We start from the raw sequence: 22,094 nt of genomic DNA, 5'->3' as shown, positions 1-22,094 counted from the left end.
ACTTTGAGTTATCTTAAGGACCAGCCAGGAAGAAGAGCGCTAGGGAGACTTTACACATTCTGTAGCCAGTCTTGGTAGACAGGTCCCTGACGATAAAGTGGATGGTGGGATCCACCTAGAAGAGAAGCCAACAGGCTGAGCCCTGAGTGTTACTTCTGGAAAGAAGAACAAATAGGTTCCCTGCTCCCCACTGTCAGCAGTAACCTCGGAAAGCCAGTGTAGATTAAAAGACCCAGGATGTTGCTGCATGTGGTGGCATGCATCTCTAGTCATAGAGCTACTCAAGAGGCTGCGGCAGGAGGATAACTTGAGCCCAGAGGCTGGGGCAGGAGGATAGCTTGAGCCCAGGAGTTTGAGGCTACAGTGAGCTATTATCGCACCACTGCACTGCAGCCCAGGCAACAGTGCAAGATCCTATATCTTAAAGGCCCAAGAAGCAGCCAGGTCCAGTGACTTATGCCTGTAATACTAGCACTTTGGGAGAGCAAGGCAGGCAGATCACTTGGGGTCAGGAGTTCGAGACCAACCTGGGCAACATGGCAGAAACCCGTCTCTACTAAAAATACAAAAATCAGCTAGGCGCGGTGGCACATGCCTGTAATCCCAGCTACTTGGGACGCTGAGGCAGGAGAATCCCTTGAACCTAGGAGGCGGAGGTTGCAGTGAACTGAGATCACACCACTGCACTCCAGCCTTGTTGAGAGAGAAAGAAAGACTCTGTCTTAAAAAAAAAAAAAAAAACCCGAGAAGCCAGAAGTTCAGAGGCTCAACTTACTCATGGCAAATACTTTCCCTGGGAGGATCCTTGCTTTCCCCAGTTTCCCCTAAAAAAACAAAACAAAAAATAAATAAATAGACCCACATGCATATTAGAACATTTATTATACATCCTTATCTGTAGACCCACCCATAGTTAATTTACATGGTTTCACTTAAACAATTTTCTCTCTTAAAGGATTTGTTTCCATCTTAATGCTGAAAACATCAGGAGATTGCAGGATGCCCCAGCTAAATCCCATGATTCTAAACCAAAAGCCAGCCTGCCTCACACCCTAACTCAGAGGGATCACAGAATTGGCCCTCAACTTCTCCACAAAACTTCTTCCTCAGGGAAGGGAAAAACGTTCAGATTCTGAAGAATCAACAAAGTTCCGGACCCAATTATGAGAATCTAAAACGATCCAGGAGCTTGTTTGGGGAATTATGTTTGTGTAAATTTCATTATAAACATATCATTTGAAGAAATAACTTCTTAATTTAAACTTCCAAAATTGCAAATTCAGATTTTGTGATTTACTAAGAAGAGTACAAAATAAAAACAGCCTCTCTATATGCTAGGCTGCCTCAGAGCCAAGGAAAAGGCAAAATCATTTGCGCAAGGACATTTTTAAGAGCTTGTCATTCATGGATCACTGTCCCAAGCCTGGTGTATGTTGGCAGGAAATAGCAAACAATGCCCTTGCCTTCAAGCAGTTTCTATTCTTTTGAAGGTCAGATGCAACTAAATGCAATGGTGAAAGAGCACGTTCTGGAAGATCAAATAAATATAAATTAACACAGGACCAACTCAGTAATGTGTAATAAAAGCTCAAGGTTAAGGATAATTTTCTGGAGAAAGTTGTCTTTTTTTGGAGTTAGAGTCTCGCTCTGTCACCCAGGCTGGAGTGCAGTGGTGTGATCTCAGCTCACTGCAACCTTTGCCTCCCGGGTTCAAGCAATTCTCTTGCCAAGTAGCTGGGATTACAGGCACGTGCCACCACACCCATCTAATTTTTGTATTTTTAGGAGAGATGGGGTTTCACCATGTTGGCCAAGCTGGTCTCGAGCTCCTGATCTCAAGTGATCCACCCGCCTCGGCCTTCCAAAGTGCTGGGATTACAGGCATGAGCCACTATGCCTGGTGAGACAGTTGTCTTTAAAAAAAAAAAAAAATGAGTCTGACTTTGAAGAAACATGTTAGCAGAGAGGTACTCAAAAGTTGTTCTCAGTGAAGAAGACATGTCCGTTTCTTGCCCAGTTGTGTGGTTTTCATATTCATAGAGAAATATTTTAACTTGTCTGCTTGTATCCAATCAGTTTGCTCTCTCAGACCCAAAGTTCCTTTCTCCCACTTAACAAGCCAAAAGTGCCAGGTGTTTCAGCCTATCTGACAATTTTCCTTCCCCCTTTGGAGCCAGGCTGATGATATTAAATGTCGCAGGCACATCTTGACAGTGTCCACTATCTTCATACCAGTCACACGTCAGTGATTTTACTGTGAAGAGACACAAGCTCCCACACTCTGTTCCCCAGGGAGGGGCGCAAACCCGGCCAGGTCCTTGTCCTCAGATGCCTGCCTGTGCCCAAGACTTCCAGGAACCTGGAGCTCAGCATACTACTAATTTGTTGCAGGCTTTTACCCTTAAGCAAGAGCCCAAGCCTTTAGGTGGCCAAAGGGCTACAGAGCAGCCGATTCTGACTCTGAAGCACCTTAGAAACATTCCTGGGTTACACGATGGAGAGTTTTGAAATCTTGACTCAAGGGGAAAATAAATCAATGTGAATAGATTTTTCTCAAAGTAGATTGGCACAAAAGGGATTCTAATGGTTTAATTATGAAAGTTGCGTTTAACTTCCTCACAGCCTTGTTTTCTTGTTTGGCTCAATCTGATTTTCTCAATCCTGAAAATGTTACTGACTTAGGGAGAAAAGGGCTGAAATTATTTCCACTGCTTCCTTCTACATTTTGAGAACAAAAGATTTTTAATTTACATGTGTGTGACTGCACAAGCCATTAGCTTGCTTTGTGATATGAGCATTGTTTCAACCATTGCCTTAAGATATTTTGGGGCTATCTATGCCCAGCACCTCGGGGGGATGTGGGTTGAAGGAATTCTAACCCACTTTTGGAACACCCTGATCTGAGGCGCACTCCATAGGAGCAAGGCTATCTGGCTTTCCCAGAAGCTGTATTATGTGTAAGGATAACAATTTGGAGGTAGAAAGGGAGACCTGTTCAAAGATTCCCCCAAGGAAAGAGGTCTCTAAGGAAGGCCACCACATAGGGTCACAGTTTGTGCATTATATAAAAGGGGCCAGCAGAGGGGGTGATAAATGCTCTGACAGGGAACCGGATCTTCTAGCAGGAAGGAACTCCTTTTTCTTAGTAAAAAGAAAGTCTGCCTACTCTTTATAATCTAACCTGTGGAAATGGAATACAGATGTGCTGTGTGAGCACTGCACAGAGATATGCAGATAGGGCACAGCTAGGGGCTAAAATCCCACTCAGATAAATTTTGCCAAGCCATGGACCCTGGCACAAGGCTGCATCTCCTAGAAAGAAGGAACTTGTTCCTTAGAAGCCATGAGTCCAGGGTGCCACTGCCGCTGGGTCCAGTGCCTTTATCTAATTCCCAGAGGGACCCCTTTCTCCAGTTTACCTAAAGGCATGCTGATCTGGCTGCAGCTCTGGAACTACCCTACCCATTTTAGAGCAGTTACACTTGTAATGGCATTTAAAACTTGAATATCCACATAAAGCATTACAATTTAGATAAAAACATGGATTCTTCCTGCAGATCCGTGGCTGTGCTAACAGAGTGCATGAGGAACAAGATACTGGCCAAATTCTTCAGGGAACGTCAGGAAACTCTGAAGCACTCGCTGCCTCTGGGGTCCTATCTCTTGAAACCAGTGCAGCGGATTCTCAAGTATCATCTCCTTCTGCATGTAAGTTTCTGCCTGGCGTGAGCACTTTCCAGGGGATGGGAGTTTTGTGTGTATATATTAAGTTTGGTGGAAAATAACAGAAAATGCTGTGGACATATGGAAACATTTCCCACACTCATATTTCACAACTGACTAATCTGCTTTGAGGATTTGGAGATATTTATATTCTAGGCCTGTAGCCCCATTGACAACAGCCAAGAGAAGAGATTAATCTTAGATCTGATTCTGATGGGGCTTAGGAGTGCCTCGCCCTGTGCACTGACAGTTTCAGGCAGGGAGCTATCATGTAAATGGAAAACAGATTTTGTAATGTTTCCATCAGCCCTGATTCAGTAGGCAATTGGAAAGGAAAGCTGTTTGTCATAGATTGGCTTTTGTATGGAGAGCAAAGAGAAGGGACTAAAAAGGGAGAGGACAGATGAGCAGAGTCATAAGTGACCTCCACGCTGGGCTTAGCGTCATTTCAGGTGTCTCTCCTCTTATATTATTTTCCACTACTTTTACAAAATTCAAGAAGGCTTTAGAAACAAAGATAATCATATCTCTTAAATTCTTTTTTCTTTTCTTTTCTTTTTTTTTTTCTTGAGACAGGGTCTGGCTCTGTTGCCCAGGCTGTCATGCAGTGGTGTAATCACAGATCACTACAACCTCCACCTCCTGGGCTCAAGCAGTCCTCCTACCTCAGCACCCTGAGTAGGTGGGACTCCAGGTGTGCACCACTATGCCCGGCTAATTTTTTTGTATTTTTGGTAGAGATAGAATGTCACCATGTTGCCCAGCCTGGTCTCAAATTCCTGAGCTCAAGCAGTCCTCCTGCCTCAGTCTCCCAAAGTGCTGGGATTACAGACGTGAGCCACCACGCCCGGCCTCAAATTCTTATTTCTTACCCTCCAAAAAAGTTGATGCGAATGAAAAAAAAAAAATACCTATGATAGTAGGTAATTTTCATTCTGTAAGTAGGACTTGCTTACTTTTGTAGCAGGAGAAAGACAGTGCAGTGGAGTGGTTAGGAACAGGGCTCTGGGAAAGACCGCCTGGGTCTAAATCTTATCAATTGCCTACATTACTGTGACTCACAGGCATTTGATAAAAGTAAGCTATTGTTTTTTATTATTTTTATGATACATTAAAATCCCCTTTTTAAAGGAATTTTAATTCAGAGTTCCTCTCCACATCAACAGGCCTGCAGTTTACAGGTATCTCTTTTTAAGTGATTCCAGGTTTCTAACTTGGATAATTATTTCAGGTTTGTTTGGTTCATATATATTTAAAATTTCAAGAACTTTGTCCATCTTTACTAGCAATTTCTTAGCTTCATCTGTTTGCCTGGGTGGCTTATCTTTGGAGAATCTTATGTTCTCTGAAGTCACATCGGGGATATTATTTTAATTTTTAAATTGATCCTTATGACCTCTTAGATTTAGTGGGATTTATTTGCGAAATCAGTGTCCAAATAACTCTTAAATAAGATTTGTCTCAGGACACATCTCTGCTGAATTCTGTTAATATAACGTCTAAGACGTGTGTGTCCCAAAAATCTCTAATATGGTCTTCTAGACAGTGAGATGGCCGTTAGTCAAAAGGAAAGTTTAAGATCTCAGTTAAGCGTGTGAGACAACAAGTCAAGATCCTTACAAAAAGTTAATTAACAGGAAAAACAGCCTTTATCCTGCATATTAAGGGCTGGCAATGAAGAAAAAAAAGTGGTTAGATTAATCCAAAACTGACTTCTGGTTGCTTTTGAAGTGTTTTCTGTTTTCATAGATGATTAGAGGGCTCCCTCTATGTCATTCACATCATTTCTTTCTTTTTCTTTTCTTTTTTTTTTTAAGATGGAGTTTCTCTCTTTTGCCAGATTAGAGTGCAGTGGCACAATCTCAGCTCACTGCAACCTCTGCCTCCCAGGTTCGAGCGATTCTCCTGCCTCAGCTTCCCGAATAGCTGGGACTACAGGTGCGCACCACCAAGCCCAGCTAATTTTTGTATTTTTAGTAGAGATGGGATTTCGCCATATTGGCCAGGATGGTCTCGATCTCTTGACCTCATGATCTGCCTGCCTCGGCCTCTCAAAGTGCTGGGATTACAGGAGTGAGCCACTGCACCCAGCCCATTCACGTCATTTCAAAGTTATGTAGCCATCCATGAAAATCCCCACAGAAATATCCTCTGTACCTCCCAGTCTGTTTACTGATGAGCACAATTGTCTCTCAGGCTAAAAGAAGAAATCATTGTGTTTTTAAATTTGCCATTTAGGACCTTGTTAACAGCTGAGTCCAAGCATGGAAAGAAAATGTAAATTCTTTTACAGTTTCTAGCTAGATGAAAAAGTTGAGTATTCAGTAAAAGTAAACAAAGATTTACGTCATTACTATAAAATAATGGGACTAATCTTCAAGTTATACCATAACATTTAACCTCCACCTGTTAGCTGATTATGTATAATAAATGTAACAAGAACGATCTAATTGATTAGTATTTTCTTACTGTTTTAGGCACTAATATAGGATTACTGTTATTGTTGTTTTTAAGAAGGCAATAGTTTCAGTTTAATAAGCACTTATTTACCACCCAGCTCTCTGCTGGTCACTGAGGAGAGATAAAGAATCAAAGGAACTATATACAATAGTCTGTATCTTTAGACTGTTGAGGATCAAGGGACAAGTGTCTTATGTGCTCAAAAGAATTAGAACAAAGATCCTGTCCCTCTCTCATGTTCCTGGGATTGTGGGCCTCCAGTGGTAAGATGATTGCTAATGTAACATACTTCTGACCATCAGAGAATTGAGTGCTGTAAACCATGAGATCCTTCTCAACACTCTGAAGGATTGTCTTTAGTCCACTTCATTTGGCCTTTAAAACCTTGTCTGTAGGAAAATGTGCTAAAATGCCTACTTGCTATAGAGATCGTTTTGTAAAGATAGTTTTTGCTATATTTTTGAGTCTGCTAATATTAAGGTCTTGTATGAAACATTTTGCTTCCTAAATAAATAAGGGAAAAAATAAGTATGCATTTTATCTTATAAGAGTGAGAACTATATTACTGAGAACTTTTTAACATTGGCCACCAGGAAGCTCAGAACTCTACAGCTATAAAATCAATTCCCACATCTGTTATAATAACTGTAATATCACTGTGATACTCAATGGGCTACATGCATGTTGTATTTTATCATGTTTATCCTGGAATTCTATTCCACTTTTATCTTTCCTATCCCTTTTTTTTTTCTCCTTGTCTTACCATTTTGTTGCAGGTATTTCCAGCCTCAAAATCTTAAAGAATTATGGTAGTCTGTAAATATTTTATCAATTAATTATTTATTTATTTTAAGGCAGAGTCTCACTCTGTCACCTAGGCTGGAGTGCAGTGGCCCAATCTTGGCTCACTGCAACCTCTGTCTCCAGGTTCAAGTGATTCTTCTGCTTCAGCCTCCCAAGTAGCTGGAAGTACAGGCATGCGCCACCATGCCCAGCTTATTTTTGTATTTTTAGGGAGAGACAGGGTTTCACCATGTTGGCCAGGCTGGTCTCGAACTCCCAACCTCAGGTGATCCACCCATCTCGGCCTCCCGAAGTGCTGGGATTATAGGCGTGAGCCACCACACCCAGCTGGTAGTGTGTAAATAAATAAGTAAAAATAAAATATAAGGAACTAATCATAGAGGTGGCATTTGTTTCACTGGCTGTATGAAAAAAATGGGGAAAAAATTGTTCTTTTTTGTTTAAGGAAATAGAAAATCACCTTGATAAGGACACAGAAGGCTATGATGTGGTGCTTGATGCTATAGACACAATGCAGCGAGTCGCCTGGCACATCAATGACATGAAGCGGAAACACGAGCACGCGGTCCGGTTACAGGTGAGCCTGCGAGGTGTCGGTGCCCGGCAGGGTTGCAGGTGTACTGACTGACTGTTTTCCCAATAAAATATTAAGACTGCGCAAGTACTACACTCCACTCACGGTCTTCAGTGTAGTTCTCCCTGAAAAAAGTTCAGGACATCAGTAATACTGACCATTGTCTAGTATGGCTATTTAAGAGAAAGTGACATTATAACTGTCTTTTTTTTTTTTTTTTTTTTTTTTTCTGAGATGGAGTTTCGCTCTTGTTGCCCAGACTGGAGTGCAATGGCACAATCTCAGCTCACCACAACCTCTGCCTCCAGTGTTCAAGCAATTACTCTGCCCTAGCCTCCCGAGTAGCTGAGATTACAGGCACGCCTGGCTTATTTTGTATTTTTAGTAGAGACGGGGTTTCTCCATGTTGGTCAGGCTGGTCTCGAACTCCGACCTCAGGTGATCCACCCGCCTCAGCCTCCCAAAGTGCTGGGATTACAGGCGTGAGCCACCAATTTTGTATTTTTAGTAGAGACGGGGTTTCTCCATGTTGGTCAGGCTGGTCTCGAACTCCCGACCTCAGTTGATGTGCCCACCTCAGCCTCCCAAAGTGCTGGGATTACAGGCGTGAGCCACCACACCTAGCTGACATTATAACTTTTAAGCTGATTGTTTGCTTATAGCCCCTTTGATGATCTAAGTTAAAATTTTGAGTCTCCTACTTCTATGAATTGCAAATTTAGTAATTCTTTTTTAAAGCAACTTTCCGTAAACTATATAAACACTTGTTAAGCCTTTATTCCTCTGCCACCAGTTCCTGCAAAATCATGAGGTGGTGCTTGGGTGGTCATAGGCAGGGGACGCAGAGGAGGGGGAGCCAAGGCTGAACCAGCTCCTTTACAGTCACTTGGGACGTGACCCGCAAGCATGTCATTTTAGTTTCCTTTTTTTTGTTGTTTTTGGAGATGAAGTTTCACTCCTGTTGCCCAGGCTGGAATGCAGTCACAATCTCAGCTCAGTGCAACCTTCGGCTCCCGGGTTCAAGCGATCCTCCTGCCTCAGCCTCCTTAGTAGTTGGGATTACAGGGGCCTACCACCACGCCCGGCTAATTTTCTGTTTTTAGTAGAGATGGTGTTTCACCAGGTTGACCAGGCTTGTCTTGAACTCCTAACCTCTGATGATCCACCTGCCTCAGCCTCCCAAAGTGCTGGGATTACAGGCGTGAGCCACCACGCCCTACAGTTTCCTCATTTTTAAAATAAGACAGAGAAATTTGCTAAAGGCCTATCCAGCACAAACATTTTGAGCCCTAAATCTTCAGGAACTTTTGACAGATGTTGGGCCAGTGATCATGCCCTGGGGACTTCAATAGATGCACTATGAAGAACAAAACAAGAGGCTGCGTGGGCCCAGAGGCCAGTTCCAGGCTCCTGGCTGTCCCTAGAGTGAGACAGAAAAGCCCAAAGTGACTCCACACTATACAGAGTGGCCTTGCCTAACACGAGAAAAAGGATACCTTATTTGGCTCATAAGTCAGAACAAACTCTGTAGGCTTCAGGTATAGGCAGCCAGAGTGTGGTGTGATGTCATTGACTATCAAAAATCAGAGGAAGATGACATTCTAATCTTCCAGGCTACTTTTTTTTTTTTTTTTTTTTTGGCAACGGCAACAAAAGTTTAATGCTTTATCATACAAGTGTTTTGCAGACATAATATCAGAATCCATTGAATACAGTCATCCCCCTGATCCGCACTTTCACTTCCGGCAGTTTCATTTGCCTGTGGTCAACCAAGGTTAGAACATTTTAAATGAGGGCCAGGAGTGATGGCTCACACCTGTAAGCCCTGCACTTTGGGAGGCCGAGGCAGGTGGATTTCTTGATGTCAGGAGTTCAAGTCCAGCCGGGCAAGATGGTGAAACCCTGTCTTTACTAAAAATATAAAAGATTAGCTGGGCGTGGTGGCACATGCCTATAATCCCAGCTACTTGGGAGACTGAGGCAGGAGAATTGCTTGAACCCAGGAGGTGGAGGTTGCAGTGAGCTGAGATCGTGCCATTGCACTGCAGCCTGAGTGACAGAGCGAGACTCTGTCTCAAAAAAAAAAAAAAAAGAAGAAAACTACAAAAAATTAGCCGGGCATGGTCGCACACACCTATAACCCCAGCTACTTGGGAGGCTGAGGTGGGAGAATCGCTGGAACCTGGGACACAGGGTTGCAGTGAGCTGAGATCACATCACTGCACTCTAGCCTGGGAAACAGGGCAAGACTCCATCTCAAAAAAAAAAAAAAAATTTACATGGAAAATTCTGGAAATAAACAATCTGTAAATTTTGAATTGTGTACCATTCTGAGTAGTGTGATGGAATCTCACGCTGCCCTTCTCCCTCCCACCTAGGACATGAATCACCTCTTTGTCCAATCACACTGCCTACGGCCACTCACCTGTTAGTCACTCAGTAGCTGGCTTGGTTATCAGATCGACTGTCTTGTTTTGCAATGCTTGTGTTCAAGTCAACCTTATTCTCTTCATAATGCCCCCAAACGGAGCAGTGATGCTGACATATTGTTACAATTATTCTAATTTATTTTCAGTTATTGTTGTTAATATCTTATGCCTAATTTATAAATTAAACTTTATCATAGGTATGTATTTGTAGGGAAAACATAGTATATTTAGGGGTCGATACTATCCCCAGTTCCAAGAATCCACTGGGGGTCTTGGAACATATCCCCTGCAGATAAGAGGGACCACTGTATTCAGAAATGTCTAAATGGCTGGTTTTTCATACTCTGTGAAGCTGCTTGACATTCTGAAGTCATTACTGAATCAGACTCTGGCTCAAACTAATACTCCATTTCTGTTCATTTCTGTTTTCAACCAGTAAAGTTTTTGTTGTCTTGTGGGTTCCTTAATTAAATGGTGCTTGTGACTGTTTTTGTTTTTCAAAATAATAAAATCAACTTCCTTTAAAAACACTGATATTGATATACAATAAATTCCACAGAAAAGTCAAAGTCATGTTATTAGTTTATATTTATCAATTTCCATTAAAAGCACTAAAATGGGGAGTGGGGCAAGTGGGGGTGGTTAATGAATACAAAACTTTACTTAGAGACAATAAGATCTAGGCCAGATGCGGTGGCTCACACCTGTAATCCCAGCAGTTTAGGAGGCCGAGGCAGGCAGATCACCCGAGGTTGGGAGTTTGAGACCAGCCTGGCCAACATAGTGAAACCCCATCTCTTCTAAAAATACAAAAATTAGCCAGGCATGGTAGTGGGTGCCTGTAATCCCAGCTACTTGAGAGGCTGAGGCAGGAGAATCATTTGAACCCAAGAGGCAGAGGTTGCAGTGAGCCAAGATTGCATCACTGCACTCCAGCCTGGACAACAGAGCGAGGCTCTGTCTCAAAAAAAAAAAAAATGTTGAAGAAGATCTAGTATTTGATAGTACAACAGGGGTATTATAGTCAACAATAACTTATAAAATAACTGAAAGTGTAATTGGAGTGTTCATAACACAAAGAAATGATAAATGCTGGAGGTGACGGAGGCCCATTTACCCTGATGTGTTTATTATGCATTGTATGCCTGTCAGAATATCTCGTGTACCCCATAAATATATACACCTACTGTGAACCCATAAAATTTTAAAATTTTAACAAAAAAAGTACTGAAACATAAGTTAGGGGCAAAGAAAGGTTCCTTTCCTTTCCCTGAGTAAGTAAATTTCAACTCAAGAAATTTCTGAGAAAATGACGTGGATGATTTATATAGGCTTTAGTTTTGAATTACTTATGTGTGGTATGAACTTCGGTATCTAGAAGAAAGTCTTCAAGTCAACAACTCTGAAGGGTTTTTTCCCCAGAGGAGAGGGGATGAGAAAAATCAAGGGAAGGGGTTGGGTGCAGTGGCTCACGTCTATAATCCCAGCACTTTCAGAGGTCCAGGTGGGCAGATCACTTGAGGTCAGGAGTTGAAGACCAACCTGGCCAACATGGCAAAACCCCATCTCTACTAAAATTATAAAAAAATTTAGCCAGGCATGGTGATGGGCATCTGTAATCCCAGCTACTCAGGAGGCTGAGGCAGGAGAATCGCTTGAACCGGCGAGGTGGAGGTTGCAGTGAGCCCTGATTGCGCCACTTACTTCCAGCCTGGGTGACAGAGCGAGACTTCGTCTCAAGGAAACAAAACAAAACAAAGAAAATCAAGTGAAGGAGGCCTATCTGAGAGGGTCCCATACTGGTGGCCCCTGGACCTGGCTTTTGAAAGATGTAAGGGCTGCTATGAGCCACAGCATGGCATGATGAAGGAATGGAAATAAGTAAGTAGCAGCTCATCAACTAACAGCCTGATTCATTTCTGTTAGCCCTTAAGTGACACCACCTGTAAATGCAGATCCATGTCATAGACCATCAGATACCATGTAGATCGTTAGACCCCATTGGGGACCTTTTGGCACCATTCTTGAGGCTCAACAGATGGGCCATCAAGCCCTTGGTGCCTGGCTTCTGCCTCCTGTTAAATACTATGGCCCATTCCCTTTCTCAGGAGATACAGAGTTTGCTCACTAACTGGAAGGGGCCAGACCTGACCAGCTATGGGGAACTGGTGCTTGAGGGAACCTTCCGCATCCAGCGAGCCAAGAATGAGCGGACACTCTTCCTCTTCGACAAGCTGCTGCTCATCACGAAGAAGAGAGACGACACGTTTACATACAAAGCTCACATCCTGGTAGGTCTGCACACTGGCCATGGGCAGAGACTCAGATCCCCAGTTCCATTCCCTCCTGAGTGTGCCTCACCCCCTCTGCTGTCTCTGCTCTAGTGTGGCAACCTCATGCTTGTGGAGGTGATTCCGAAGGAGCCGCTCAGCTTCAGCGTCTTCCACTACAAGAATCCCAAGCTGCAGCACACAGTCCAGGTAGTGGCCAGGCCCTGGCCTCTCCGCAAGGCCCCTTTGTATAGTGCTGTGTACCAAGCGGCTTTTTGAGAGCATTCTGGCCACATGGTCATTTCCCATCTCATCAGAGGGTCCTGTGGGTGGTGGTATCAAGTTGTCTGACTGTCTGCATCTCGTCTTGGCAGGCCAAATCCCAGCAAGACAAACGCCTCTGGGTTCTGCACCTAAAGAGACTGATTCTGGAGAATCATGCAGCCAAGATTCCAGCTAAGGTAGGACACTGAATTGTGCACAGTGAAACGGGAGAGAGATAGGAGAATCATTTGAACCTGGGTGGTGGAGGTTACTGTGAGCTGAGATCGTGTCATCGCACTCTAGACTGGGTGACAGAATGAGACTGTCTCAAAAAGAAAAACAAAGAGACTGGGTCAAAAAAAAAAAAAAGTTTAGAATTAGAATCTGGGAGTGAAAACCATTCATCAGATCATCTCATTACTAATGAAGTCCCAGCAAGGCATCCTGATAGGATAAATGTTCAACTTCAGAATACAAAGGTGGGCATGGTGGCTCATACCTGTAATCCCAGCTCTTTGGGAGGCTAAGGCAGGTGGAACACTTTAGCCTAAGAGTTCGAGACCAGCCTGGGCAACAAAGTGAGACACCCGTCTCTACATAAAATGTAAAAGTTAGCCCCCAGCATGATGGCACGCACCTGTAGTCCCAGCTACTCTGGGAGGCTGAGGTGGGAGGATCACCTGGGTCCAGGAGGCGGAGGTTGCAGTGAGCTGAGATTGCATCACTGTACTCCAGCCTGGGTGACACAGCAAGACTGTCTCAAAAAAAAAAAAAAGAAAGAAAGAAAGGAAATTGAGAGATAGGAAATGTAGGACCTGTGTCTCAGCTAAACCAGCCATTAACATCAAAAAGATTCACATGGGGCCAGGCACAGTGGCTCACGCCTCTAATCCTAGCACTTTGGGAGGCTAAGGTGGGCAGGTCACCTGAAGTCAGGAGTTCAAGACCAGCCTGGCCAACATGGTGAATCCCCATCTCTACTAAAAATACAAAAACTAGCTGGGTGTGGTAGCACATGCCTGTAGTCCCAACTACTCAGGAGGCTGAGGCAAGAGAATCACTTGAACCTAGGAGGCGGAGGTTGCAATGAGCCGAGATCGTGCCACTGCACCCCAGCCTGGGTGACAGAGGGAGATCCCGTCTCAAGAAAAAAAAAAAAAAGATTCACATGAGTTGCGGGCTCTGTGGAGTGGTGGTGGTTTTCCTTCTGGGGCTTAGAAGAGGATGCCACGAACCGTCTGCCAACCATGAAGACGTAATAGATGCCGTGGAAGAATAAAGTGTTCAATTCAGTTAAGTGAAGAGAGGAAGGAAAACATCTCTTACCTCGGTCTTAAAGGATGAGATTTTTTTTTTTTTTTTACACAGGATCTTACTCTGTCGCCCAGGCTGGAGCGCAGTGGTGCAAACATGGCTCACTGCCGCCTTGACCTCCTGGGCTCAAGAGATCCCACCACCTCAGCCTCCCGGAGTAGCTGGGACCACAGGCTTGTGCCACCACACCAAGCTAATTTTTGTATTTTTGGTAAAGATAGGTGTGGACTCATCATCTTGCCCAGGCTGGTTTCAAAATTCTGGGTTCAAGTGATCTGCCTGCCTCAGCCTTTCCAAAGTGTTGGTATGACAGGCATGAGCCACCATTCCCAGTCTTAGTAATATTTTTATAAGTGGGAAAAAAGGAAACCAGACCTAGAGACCTGCATTAAAAAAAAAAAAAAAAAAAGAACGAATGCACTGTGTTCAGGGTGCACAGATGGTGCCGGGATGGGAGGACTGAGTTCTCAGGGGCTGAGGCAGGGGCTGGGGCAGAGAGGGGAAGGGCAGGAGCCCCTGAAGGGCTGTGGGCATGCACTCTGAGGAGTCTGGATGCATTCACACTGGGAAATTACTGCAGGCTTTGGAGGAAGGGGAGATGGCGTGGTCAGTCCTGTGTTCTGAGAGTGTAACTTTGGGGACAGGGTGATAAATAAGTGGCAGGAGTGAGGTTGGAGGCTGGAGAAGATGGTAACCCACCACCATGGCCTAGAAAGGAGCTGAGCAGTGCTGCCATGGAGCCACAGCGACAGAGGGGACAAATGCAGAACGTGCCACTGAGGCAGGGGGCAGGATTGTGCCCACTGAGAGTCAAGGCTGAGTCAGGGGTTGAAGGAGAGCATGGTACTGTGGGTTCTGAGACAGACAGAAAGGGAGAGGAACCCGTGAGATGGGAGTAAGAGAGAGGAGCCCTCTGCTGTCACTGGCACCCATGCTGCTGGGCAAGGTCAGCCACAGGTGGAAATTCAGGTCTTGGAATCTAAGGATCAGGAGACATTTGCTAGAGGCAGTAATTGAAGCCCTAGGGTTTAGAAAGATGGCCCAAAAAAATATGCAAAGGAAAGACAATCGCTTGGGAATCCCAACATCTAAGTTATCCCCAAGCAGGTGGGGGGATTTGGAGAACAGCCAAAGAAAGATGGAAAGAGTAGCAGAGGAGGCAGGGAGGACGCCTGAGGAGGAGGCGCTGTGCTAACAAGGAAAAAGCACGTCTCAGAGACGGGAGAGGGGAGACACAGTCTCAAAGGCTGCTGAGGTCAAGGAGATTTAAACAGAAAAGCAGATTTTAGATTTGGCAACTAAGAGAAAAGGGAAAGTTCACAGTGGGTTGAAGAAAAAGGGGGATTAAGAAGGAACAGAATGCGTATAGACTTTTTTATATATAAAGTTGACAAAAGGAAAAAAAAATGATAGTTTGGAGAGAGAGGCAAGAGCAAAGCAAGACTCCTTGTCTGGGTTGAACGCTGAGTCCAAGAGCGGATGGCACGGCAGGAGAAGGGAGATGGGAGAGGAGACAGTGGCTCACTTCCTGTTGGAAGGGAGCCTGGGGAGGTGGGAAGGGAGAGGATGGGACACACAGGAATAGGGGCTTATCTTGGAAAGGGCTGGAAGCATCTCTCTTGAGCCAAGGGAGAAAAAGATGAAAGACAGAGGAACTTTGAGGTGGACTTGGGGGAAGACAAAGCGTTTGATTTCACTCATGCAGGTGATAAAGTCATCTGCTGGGTGAGTGAAGCAGAGATCAGGGGTGTCTGAGGGAAAGTGGAAGGGATCAGAAGAACACTTGCTAAAGATAATGGACCAGGCCGGGTGCGGTGGCTGACACCTGTAATTCCAGCACTTTGGGAGGCTGAGGCGGACGGATCACGAGGTCAGGAGATCAAGACCATCCTGGCCTACACGGTGAAACCCCATCTATACCAAAAATACAAAACTAGCCAGGCATCATAGCAGGCACCTGTAGTCCCAGCTACTCAGGAGGCTGAGGCAGGAGAATGGCGTGAACCCAGGAGGCAGAGCTTGCAGTGAGCCAAGATGGCGCCACTGCACTCCAGCCTCGGTGACAGAGTGAGACTCCGTCTCAAAAAAAAAAGAAAGAAAGAAAATGGACCAGTCACTAGAGATGACTAGAATAATCTGTGGAAGGCATCAAAGACCCAACTGAAGCTGGCCCCCATGAATCAGTGTGATGACGTCATTTCAAAATCTGCTCAGCAACTTGGAAGCTACTGGTGCCTGTGGGTTCCTCCAGGTTGGGAACCGGCAGAGCTGGTAGGGGAAGGTTCCCAGGGCGGGGGTGGGGAGGGTGCCAGTGAGCACGCAGTTGCAGTAATTGGGCATGACATCAGGCTGAGTGAGGAAAACCAGCTGGCAACAGAAGCGTGGGGTGAGGGATTGCAGTATTGTCATAAAGCCTGGTTCAGCAGGACTTACTGTTGGAGAGAAGGAAATACACCAATCTGTAGTTGAAGAAGGGACTTTTGGAGTCCTGCCTTAGAGGTGGGGCGGTTTTGAGTGGGATCAGGTTCTGAAGGTGGCTCTAATTCTGTGTTGCTGCTCTGGAGTGGAGGAAAAGGTCATTAGAGATAAAGTGGTCAGGGAACTAGGGTGAGGGTGGTGGGTGGATTATTCACATGGATGGTGAAATGGTCCAAGCTGAGGCTGGGAGGAGTGAGGTGGAGCAGACAGTGGGATGATGATTATGAAAATTGAACTGAGTGGAAAATAAGAAGGGCTGAGATTTCTGAGAAAGGGGATAGTCTATTTTTTTCTCTGTATATTTTGACAAGCATTTGAAGCTTGTTCTGAGGACTGCCAGCAATGATTTGGTCCTCAGGAAATGAATGTGCATAGGTGTGGACTGGGACCTAAGCATGAGTTTTCGTTTCATCAGGGTGTTATGAGATGAAAGGGAGTTCATGCAGAGAGGGGACTGCATTTTCTTTATGATTAGTCATTTTGTTGCTGGCCTGCTGCTTAGAACGCCCTTCTGAGCAATGGCAGAGCGTCTTTGATGGGTCCTACCTATTGTTTACCTGTCTGATGGGAAAATCAAAATTGCTAACAAGATTCTGAAAGGCAGTTACAAAACGAGAGACCACCTTACATACCTGTCTTTCTCCACACTAGGTGTGTGTGTCCCAGGAAGTTCCCTTTAAGTACTGAAATGGTTAATATAGTCAGTATGACATCATACTTTCTCCCCAGGTTGTCGATCCCTTCTATCTAAAAACATCTTTTCAGTTACAACTCATTGAGCATACACAGTGCTGAGTACTTATATTCTTATTTCACCCTCACCAAAATATGTTATGAGGTAGTTCTTATTCTTCCCATTCTAGAAAAAATAAAAACAGAAGCTGAGAGACATTAAATAAACTGCCCAAGTTTGTATAACTAGTACATGACCAAGCCTGGATTCAAACCAGGTCTGTCTGGCTCCAAAGAGCATCCTAACCACATTGTTCCCACTGGCAATTAAAAACACGTTTTTCTTTTTTGTTTTGTTTTGAGACAGGGTCTCACTCTGTCACCCAGGCTGGAGTGCGGTGGCGCAGTCTCCATACAAGAAAAAGCACACTGCAACCTCTGCCTTCTGGGTTCAGGTATTCTTATGCCTCAGCCACCTGAGTAGCTGGGACTACAGGTGCACACCACCACACCTGGCTAATTTTTGTATTTTTAGTAGAGATGAGGTTTCACCATGTTGACCAGGCTGGTCTCAGACTCCTGGCCTCAAGTGATCCACCAGCCTCAGCCTCCCAAAGTGCAGGGATTACAGGCAGAAGCCACCATACCCAGCCTCAAACACACGTGTTTAATATACTTTATTCACTATAATGTAATCATAATTTTCTATTTAAGCAGGATTATTATTAAAGTGAACTTTCCACATCTTTCCTTGAGATAGTTATTTTCCTAAAGTTTTCAAAATGTATTTCTATTATTTCTATGAAATAAATGCATAGTGGGAAATTTTAAAAATCAAGAAATGTATCACTAGTCTAATAATATCAACACAGCTGTGAGAAACTCATTAGTTACAGCCTCCCAGCTGCCTTCCGTTCTTTTAATTCCATGATGGTCCTTGGCTGACACCTAGTGGGAAACCTGGAAACAGTACTTTAAAAATTAAATATCAAGACAAAAAAAAACATTCTTGAAGTCAGCTCTACAGATACCAGGGAACTTCTTGGAAATAGCCATATTGCCCATTAGTGTATGTGGTAAATAAACTCTTCTCCAAATTAATTGAGAATAAAGGTATAGGTATTTTGCATTTTACATACTAGCATGGTTCTGTAATTGCACTTCCCAGAGACTAAGCTAACATTTGTGTTTGTAATTAATTTCAACTCATAATCTCAGACGCTGAATGTACAGGAGAGACAGCTATCAGTGTTACAAAAACTGAAGCATTTGTTTTCTCTAAGGTGACTCAGCCCCACACTTTTTCACTAAATATGATCACCACTTAGCCGAAATATTTGTACTGTGATATCACAGATGGTAGCAAAATAGAGTAAAATTATTTTAAAAGTTATTTTTAGCGTAGTGTTTTCTAGGTTAAATTATACTACCCTTAAAAAATGAAAATGACTTTAAAGAGGCAAGAAAGGCTACAATCCCCTAGGACAGTGGTCTTCAACCTTTTGGGCACCAGGGATTGGTTTTGTGGAAGACAATTTTTCCACAGACAGAGGCAGGGGAAGGCTTTTGGGATGATGAAAGCACATTATGTTTACTGCACACTTTATTTCTATTACTATATGGTAATATATAATGAAATAGTTATACAGCTCACCATAATGTAGAATCCAGTGGGAGCCCTGAGCTTGTTCTCCTGCAACTAGACCGTCCCATCTGGGGGTAATGGGGGACAGCAACACCCCAAGTGTGTTGTTTATGTACAGTCTGTTCTAATCTTATTTTGGTCACTGTCACTGCAGAAAACCCTGCTTTACAAAGATAGGATGTTGGAAATGGAAGCAGGCTTTTGTGCTTTTGTGGCAATCTCAGGATATTTGCCTGGACTTTAATCCAGAATATATGGACATTTGAAGTTGTCTCAAACATACTTTTTTCTTTTTTTTGAGATGCAGTCTCGTTCTGTTGCCTAGGCTGGAGTGCAACGGTGCTGCAACCCCTGCCCCCCGGGTTCAAGCAATTCTCCTGCCTCAGCCTCCTGAGTAGCAAGGGTTACAGGTGCACACCACCATGCCCAGCTAGTTTTCCTATTTTTAGTAGAGACAGGGTTTCACCATGTTGATCAGGCAGGTCTTGAAATCCTGACCTCGTGATCTGCCTGCCTCAGCCTCCCAAAGTGCTGAGATCACAGGCATGAGATACTACGCCCGGCCTCGAACATACTTTTAAGGCCACCGGCTGCAGCCATCCAATTGAAGTACATCGACTCACTTGCCACGATAGAGCCTGCCACCAGATGCAGCTTCATTGCCCCTTGTCACTCACTGACAGGGTTTTGATATGAATCTGCAAGCAATTGATTTATTATGATCTCTGTGCAGTCAAACCTCTCTGCTAACGTTCATCTGCTCGCCACTGCTAGCATCACTGCCTCAGCTCCACCTCAGATCATCAGGCATTAGATTCTTGTAAGGAGTGCTGCAACCTAGATCCCTCGCATGCATAATTCACAGTAGGGTTCACACTCCTATGAGTATCTAATGCTGCCACTGATCTGATAGGAGGTGGAACTCAGGCTGTAATGTGAGCCTTGAGGAGCCGCTGTAAATCCAGATGAAGCTTCTCTCGCTTGCCCACCACTCACCTCCTGCTGTATGGCCCAGTTGCTAACAGGCCATGAACTAGTACCAATCTGTGGCTCCAGGGTTGGGGACCCCTGCCCTACGAGGGTGGGTGGAACTCACCAGTTGAGCTGACCATTGAATCCTAATGACTGTTCTGAAAGAGAGGCTCCATGATCCCACTGTCCAGTTGAGGAAGCACACTCTGGGATGGGAGAGCACCTACCTGGTGAAGTGCCTGAGCTGGGATCACAGACATTGTCCTTCAGGGCCGTCCCACTCGGAGATTCTGCGGCACATAAAAGAGATGGGAGATGCAGGGAGTTGGGGAAACAGAGAGACTTAGCTCATAATAATCACATAGCATTCTGCAGGAAGGAAGCAACAATGAGAGGAAACTTCCAGCAGCCATTTTGCAATTAACTCAAAATAGTTACATGTCCCTAGAGTCGTGGTGAGGGCTGGTGATAAAGATACCAGGCTCCATGCCTTCAGCTTTTGGGTCAGTAGGTCAGGGTTGGGTGGCAAGCATCTGCAATTTTTTTTTTTTTTTGCAACGGAGTCTTGCTCTGTCACCCAAGCTAGAGTGCAGTGGCATAATCTCAGCTCACTGCAACCTCCGCTTCCTGGGTTCAAGCACTTCTGCTGCCTCAGCCTCCCAATTAGCTGGGACTACAGGCGCCCACCACCTTGCCTGGCTAATATTTGTATTTTTAGCAGAGACGGAATTTCACCATATTGGCCAGGTTGGTCTTGAACTCCTGACCTTGTGATTGTGATCTGCCCACCTCGGCCTCCCAAAGTGCTAGGATTACAGGTGTGAGCTACTGCACCCAGCCAAGAATCTGCATTTTTAATAAGTTGGCCAATGAGTGCTAATGATTAGCCGGGCTTAGGAACCAGCCTCCCTCTGTCCTCTTGCACAGGGTTGGGGGTGCAGTCTTAGCTCTGGTGCCTTGATGGTGTAGCAGCTATTACCCACATGAGGGCGCTCATCTGCTTGAATTCCCTGAACTATGTGTAAATGCTTAAAATAAATAGCGAGTTTTTAAACGTTTTTAACTCTGTTTATTCAGGTGGGATAAGATCTGTGTTGAGATTTAGAGTTTAAAGAAAAACAAAGCAATTGGAATTACAGCTCCACTTTCTCTCTTTCAGGCCAAGCAAGCAATCCTTGAAATGGATGCCATTCGTAAGTTTTATTTCCTTAACACAATTTGAAATTTCATTGTCTATTTGTATCTATCACATTTTCTATCTTAAAGTTCAAGAAAATGTCAATTGTTAGAAAATAGTATCTTTCTATTCACTGTTTTCACAAATTGGGTGGACAGTATAATCCCTTCTTAGTTCATTGGCTTGTTTCTACATTGGTTCTCCCAGGTTTATCTGAGTCCCTTGATGGCTGGCCACAGTCTGGGTTTCTGCATCAACTAACAATGTCAGTTATGTCTCCAGGGTCAACTCTACCCCCACCCACCCCCCAACCTCTACCACCACCAAAAACCAGGGCTTCACAATGCATTTCTCCCTTCATCCCTAACAGAATATTGATTATCTGCAAGAATCTCAATCGCTTCATAGTATTGGTTTTCCTGATGCAGCAGAAAATTCTAAAATCACAACCACCCCACATATGTGAGTGTATTTCTAGGCTTACAAAAGCAGAAGAGAAGAAATATTCCAGATCCTTCCTATTAAATAAGACCTTATTCAACAGCATTTATCACATCTTTGTTATTTTTCAGATTAAATAGAATAAAAAGAGAAAACAATGGCTTTAAATGCAATCAGGTCTGCTAGACACTTGTACTGAAAACACTTCTACTTTTACTTAACCCTTTCATAATACCTTACTTTGCGGAATCAAGTGCAAACGTTGATTCCCTTCCGTCCAGCCTGGCACTTGTTAACTCCCCAGGGGGAAAAGCAGCATCAGCAAAGTGGAAACAGGCGCATTCCCACCATCACTGCAGCTGAGGCTCCCATCTCCCATCCAACAGACCTGAGAAATGATGCCTGGAACTCCCCAGCAGAGTGCTAGCCTGCATTCTCTAGACCTCAACATTTCAGCCAGCAGAAATTGCCTTCAGATTTTATTATTTATTTATTATTTATTTATTTATTTATTTATTTATTTATTTTGGCTGGGTGTGGTGGCTCAAGCTTGTCATCCCAGCTAACAGACTCCTACAAGTCCCAATGTAAACAAAAAGCCCTGAGATACATATACAGCACCAATTACGGGAGGAGGATCATATCCATGTCAGATGAAAAAGAATAAATCCATATAGGCCAGGCATGGTGGCTCACACCTGTAATCCCAGCACTTTGGGAGGCCGAGGCGGGTGGATAACCTGAGGTCAGGAGTTCAAGACCAGCCTGGCCAACATGGTGAAACCCCGTCTCTATTAAAAATACAAAAATTAGTCAGGCATGGGGGTGGTCACCTGTAGTCTCAGCTTCTCGGGAGGCTGAGGCAGGAGAA

The 22,094-nt window shown here is 44.3% G+C and overlaps 1 protein-coding gene across 8 annotated transcripts in view; it reads left to right on the top strand.

Annotated features, from left to right (window-relative positions):
* Nucleotides 1–22,094, top strand: part of PLEKHG1 (pleckstrin homology and RhoGEF domain containing G1) — a 248,937-nt gene that overhangs the window by 204,924 nt on the left and 21,919 nt on the right. For all 8 annotated transcript variants that reach the window (XM_033235072.1, XM_033235074.1, XM_033235073.1 and 5 more), the window contains 6 exons: nt 3,558–3,708; nt 7,433–7,564; nt 12,099–12,281; nt 12,375–12,470; nt 12,635–12,721; nt 20,765–20,798. In XM_033235072.1, coding sequence (XP_033090963.1) covers nt 3,558–3,708; nt 7,433–7,564; nt 12,099–12,281; nt 12,375–12,470; nt 12,635–12,721; nt 20,765–20,798 — 683 coding nt within the window. The remainder of the gene's footprint in view (nt 1–3,557; nt 3,709–7,432; nt 7,565–12,098; nt 12,282–12,374; nt 12,471–12,634; nt 12,722–20,764; nt 20,799–22,094) is intronic.

The sequence above is a fragment of the Trachypithecus francoisi genome, unplaced genomic scaffold, assembly GCF_009764315.1.
Source record: "Trachypithecus francoisi isolate TF-2019V2 unplaced genomic scaffold, Tfra_2.0 Lachesis_group15, whole genome shotgun sequence".
Taxonomy (NCBI): Eukaryota; Metazoa; Chordata; class Mammalia; order Primates; family Cercopithecidae; genus Trachypithecus; species Trachypithecus francoisi.
Note: the sequence above shows the minus strand (reverse complement) of the source record. Positions and strands in the feature narration are given on the sequence as shown.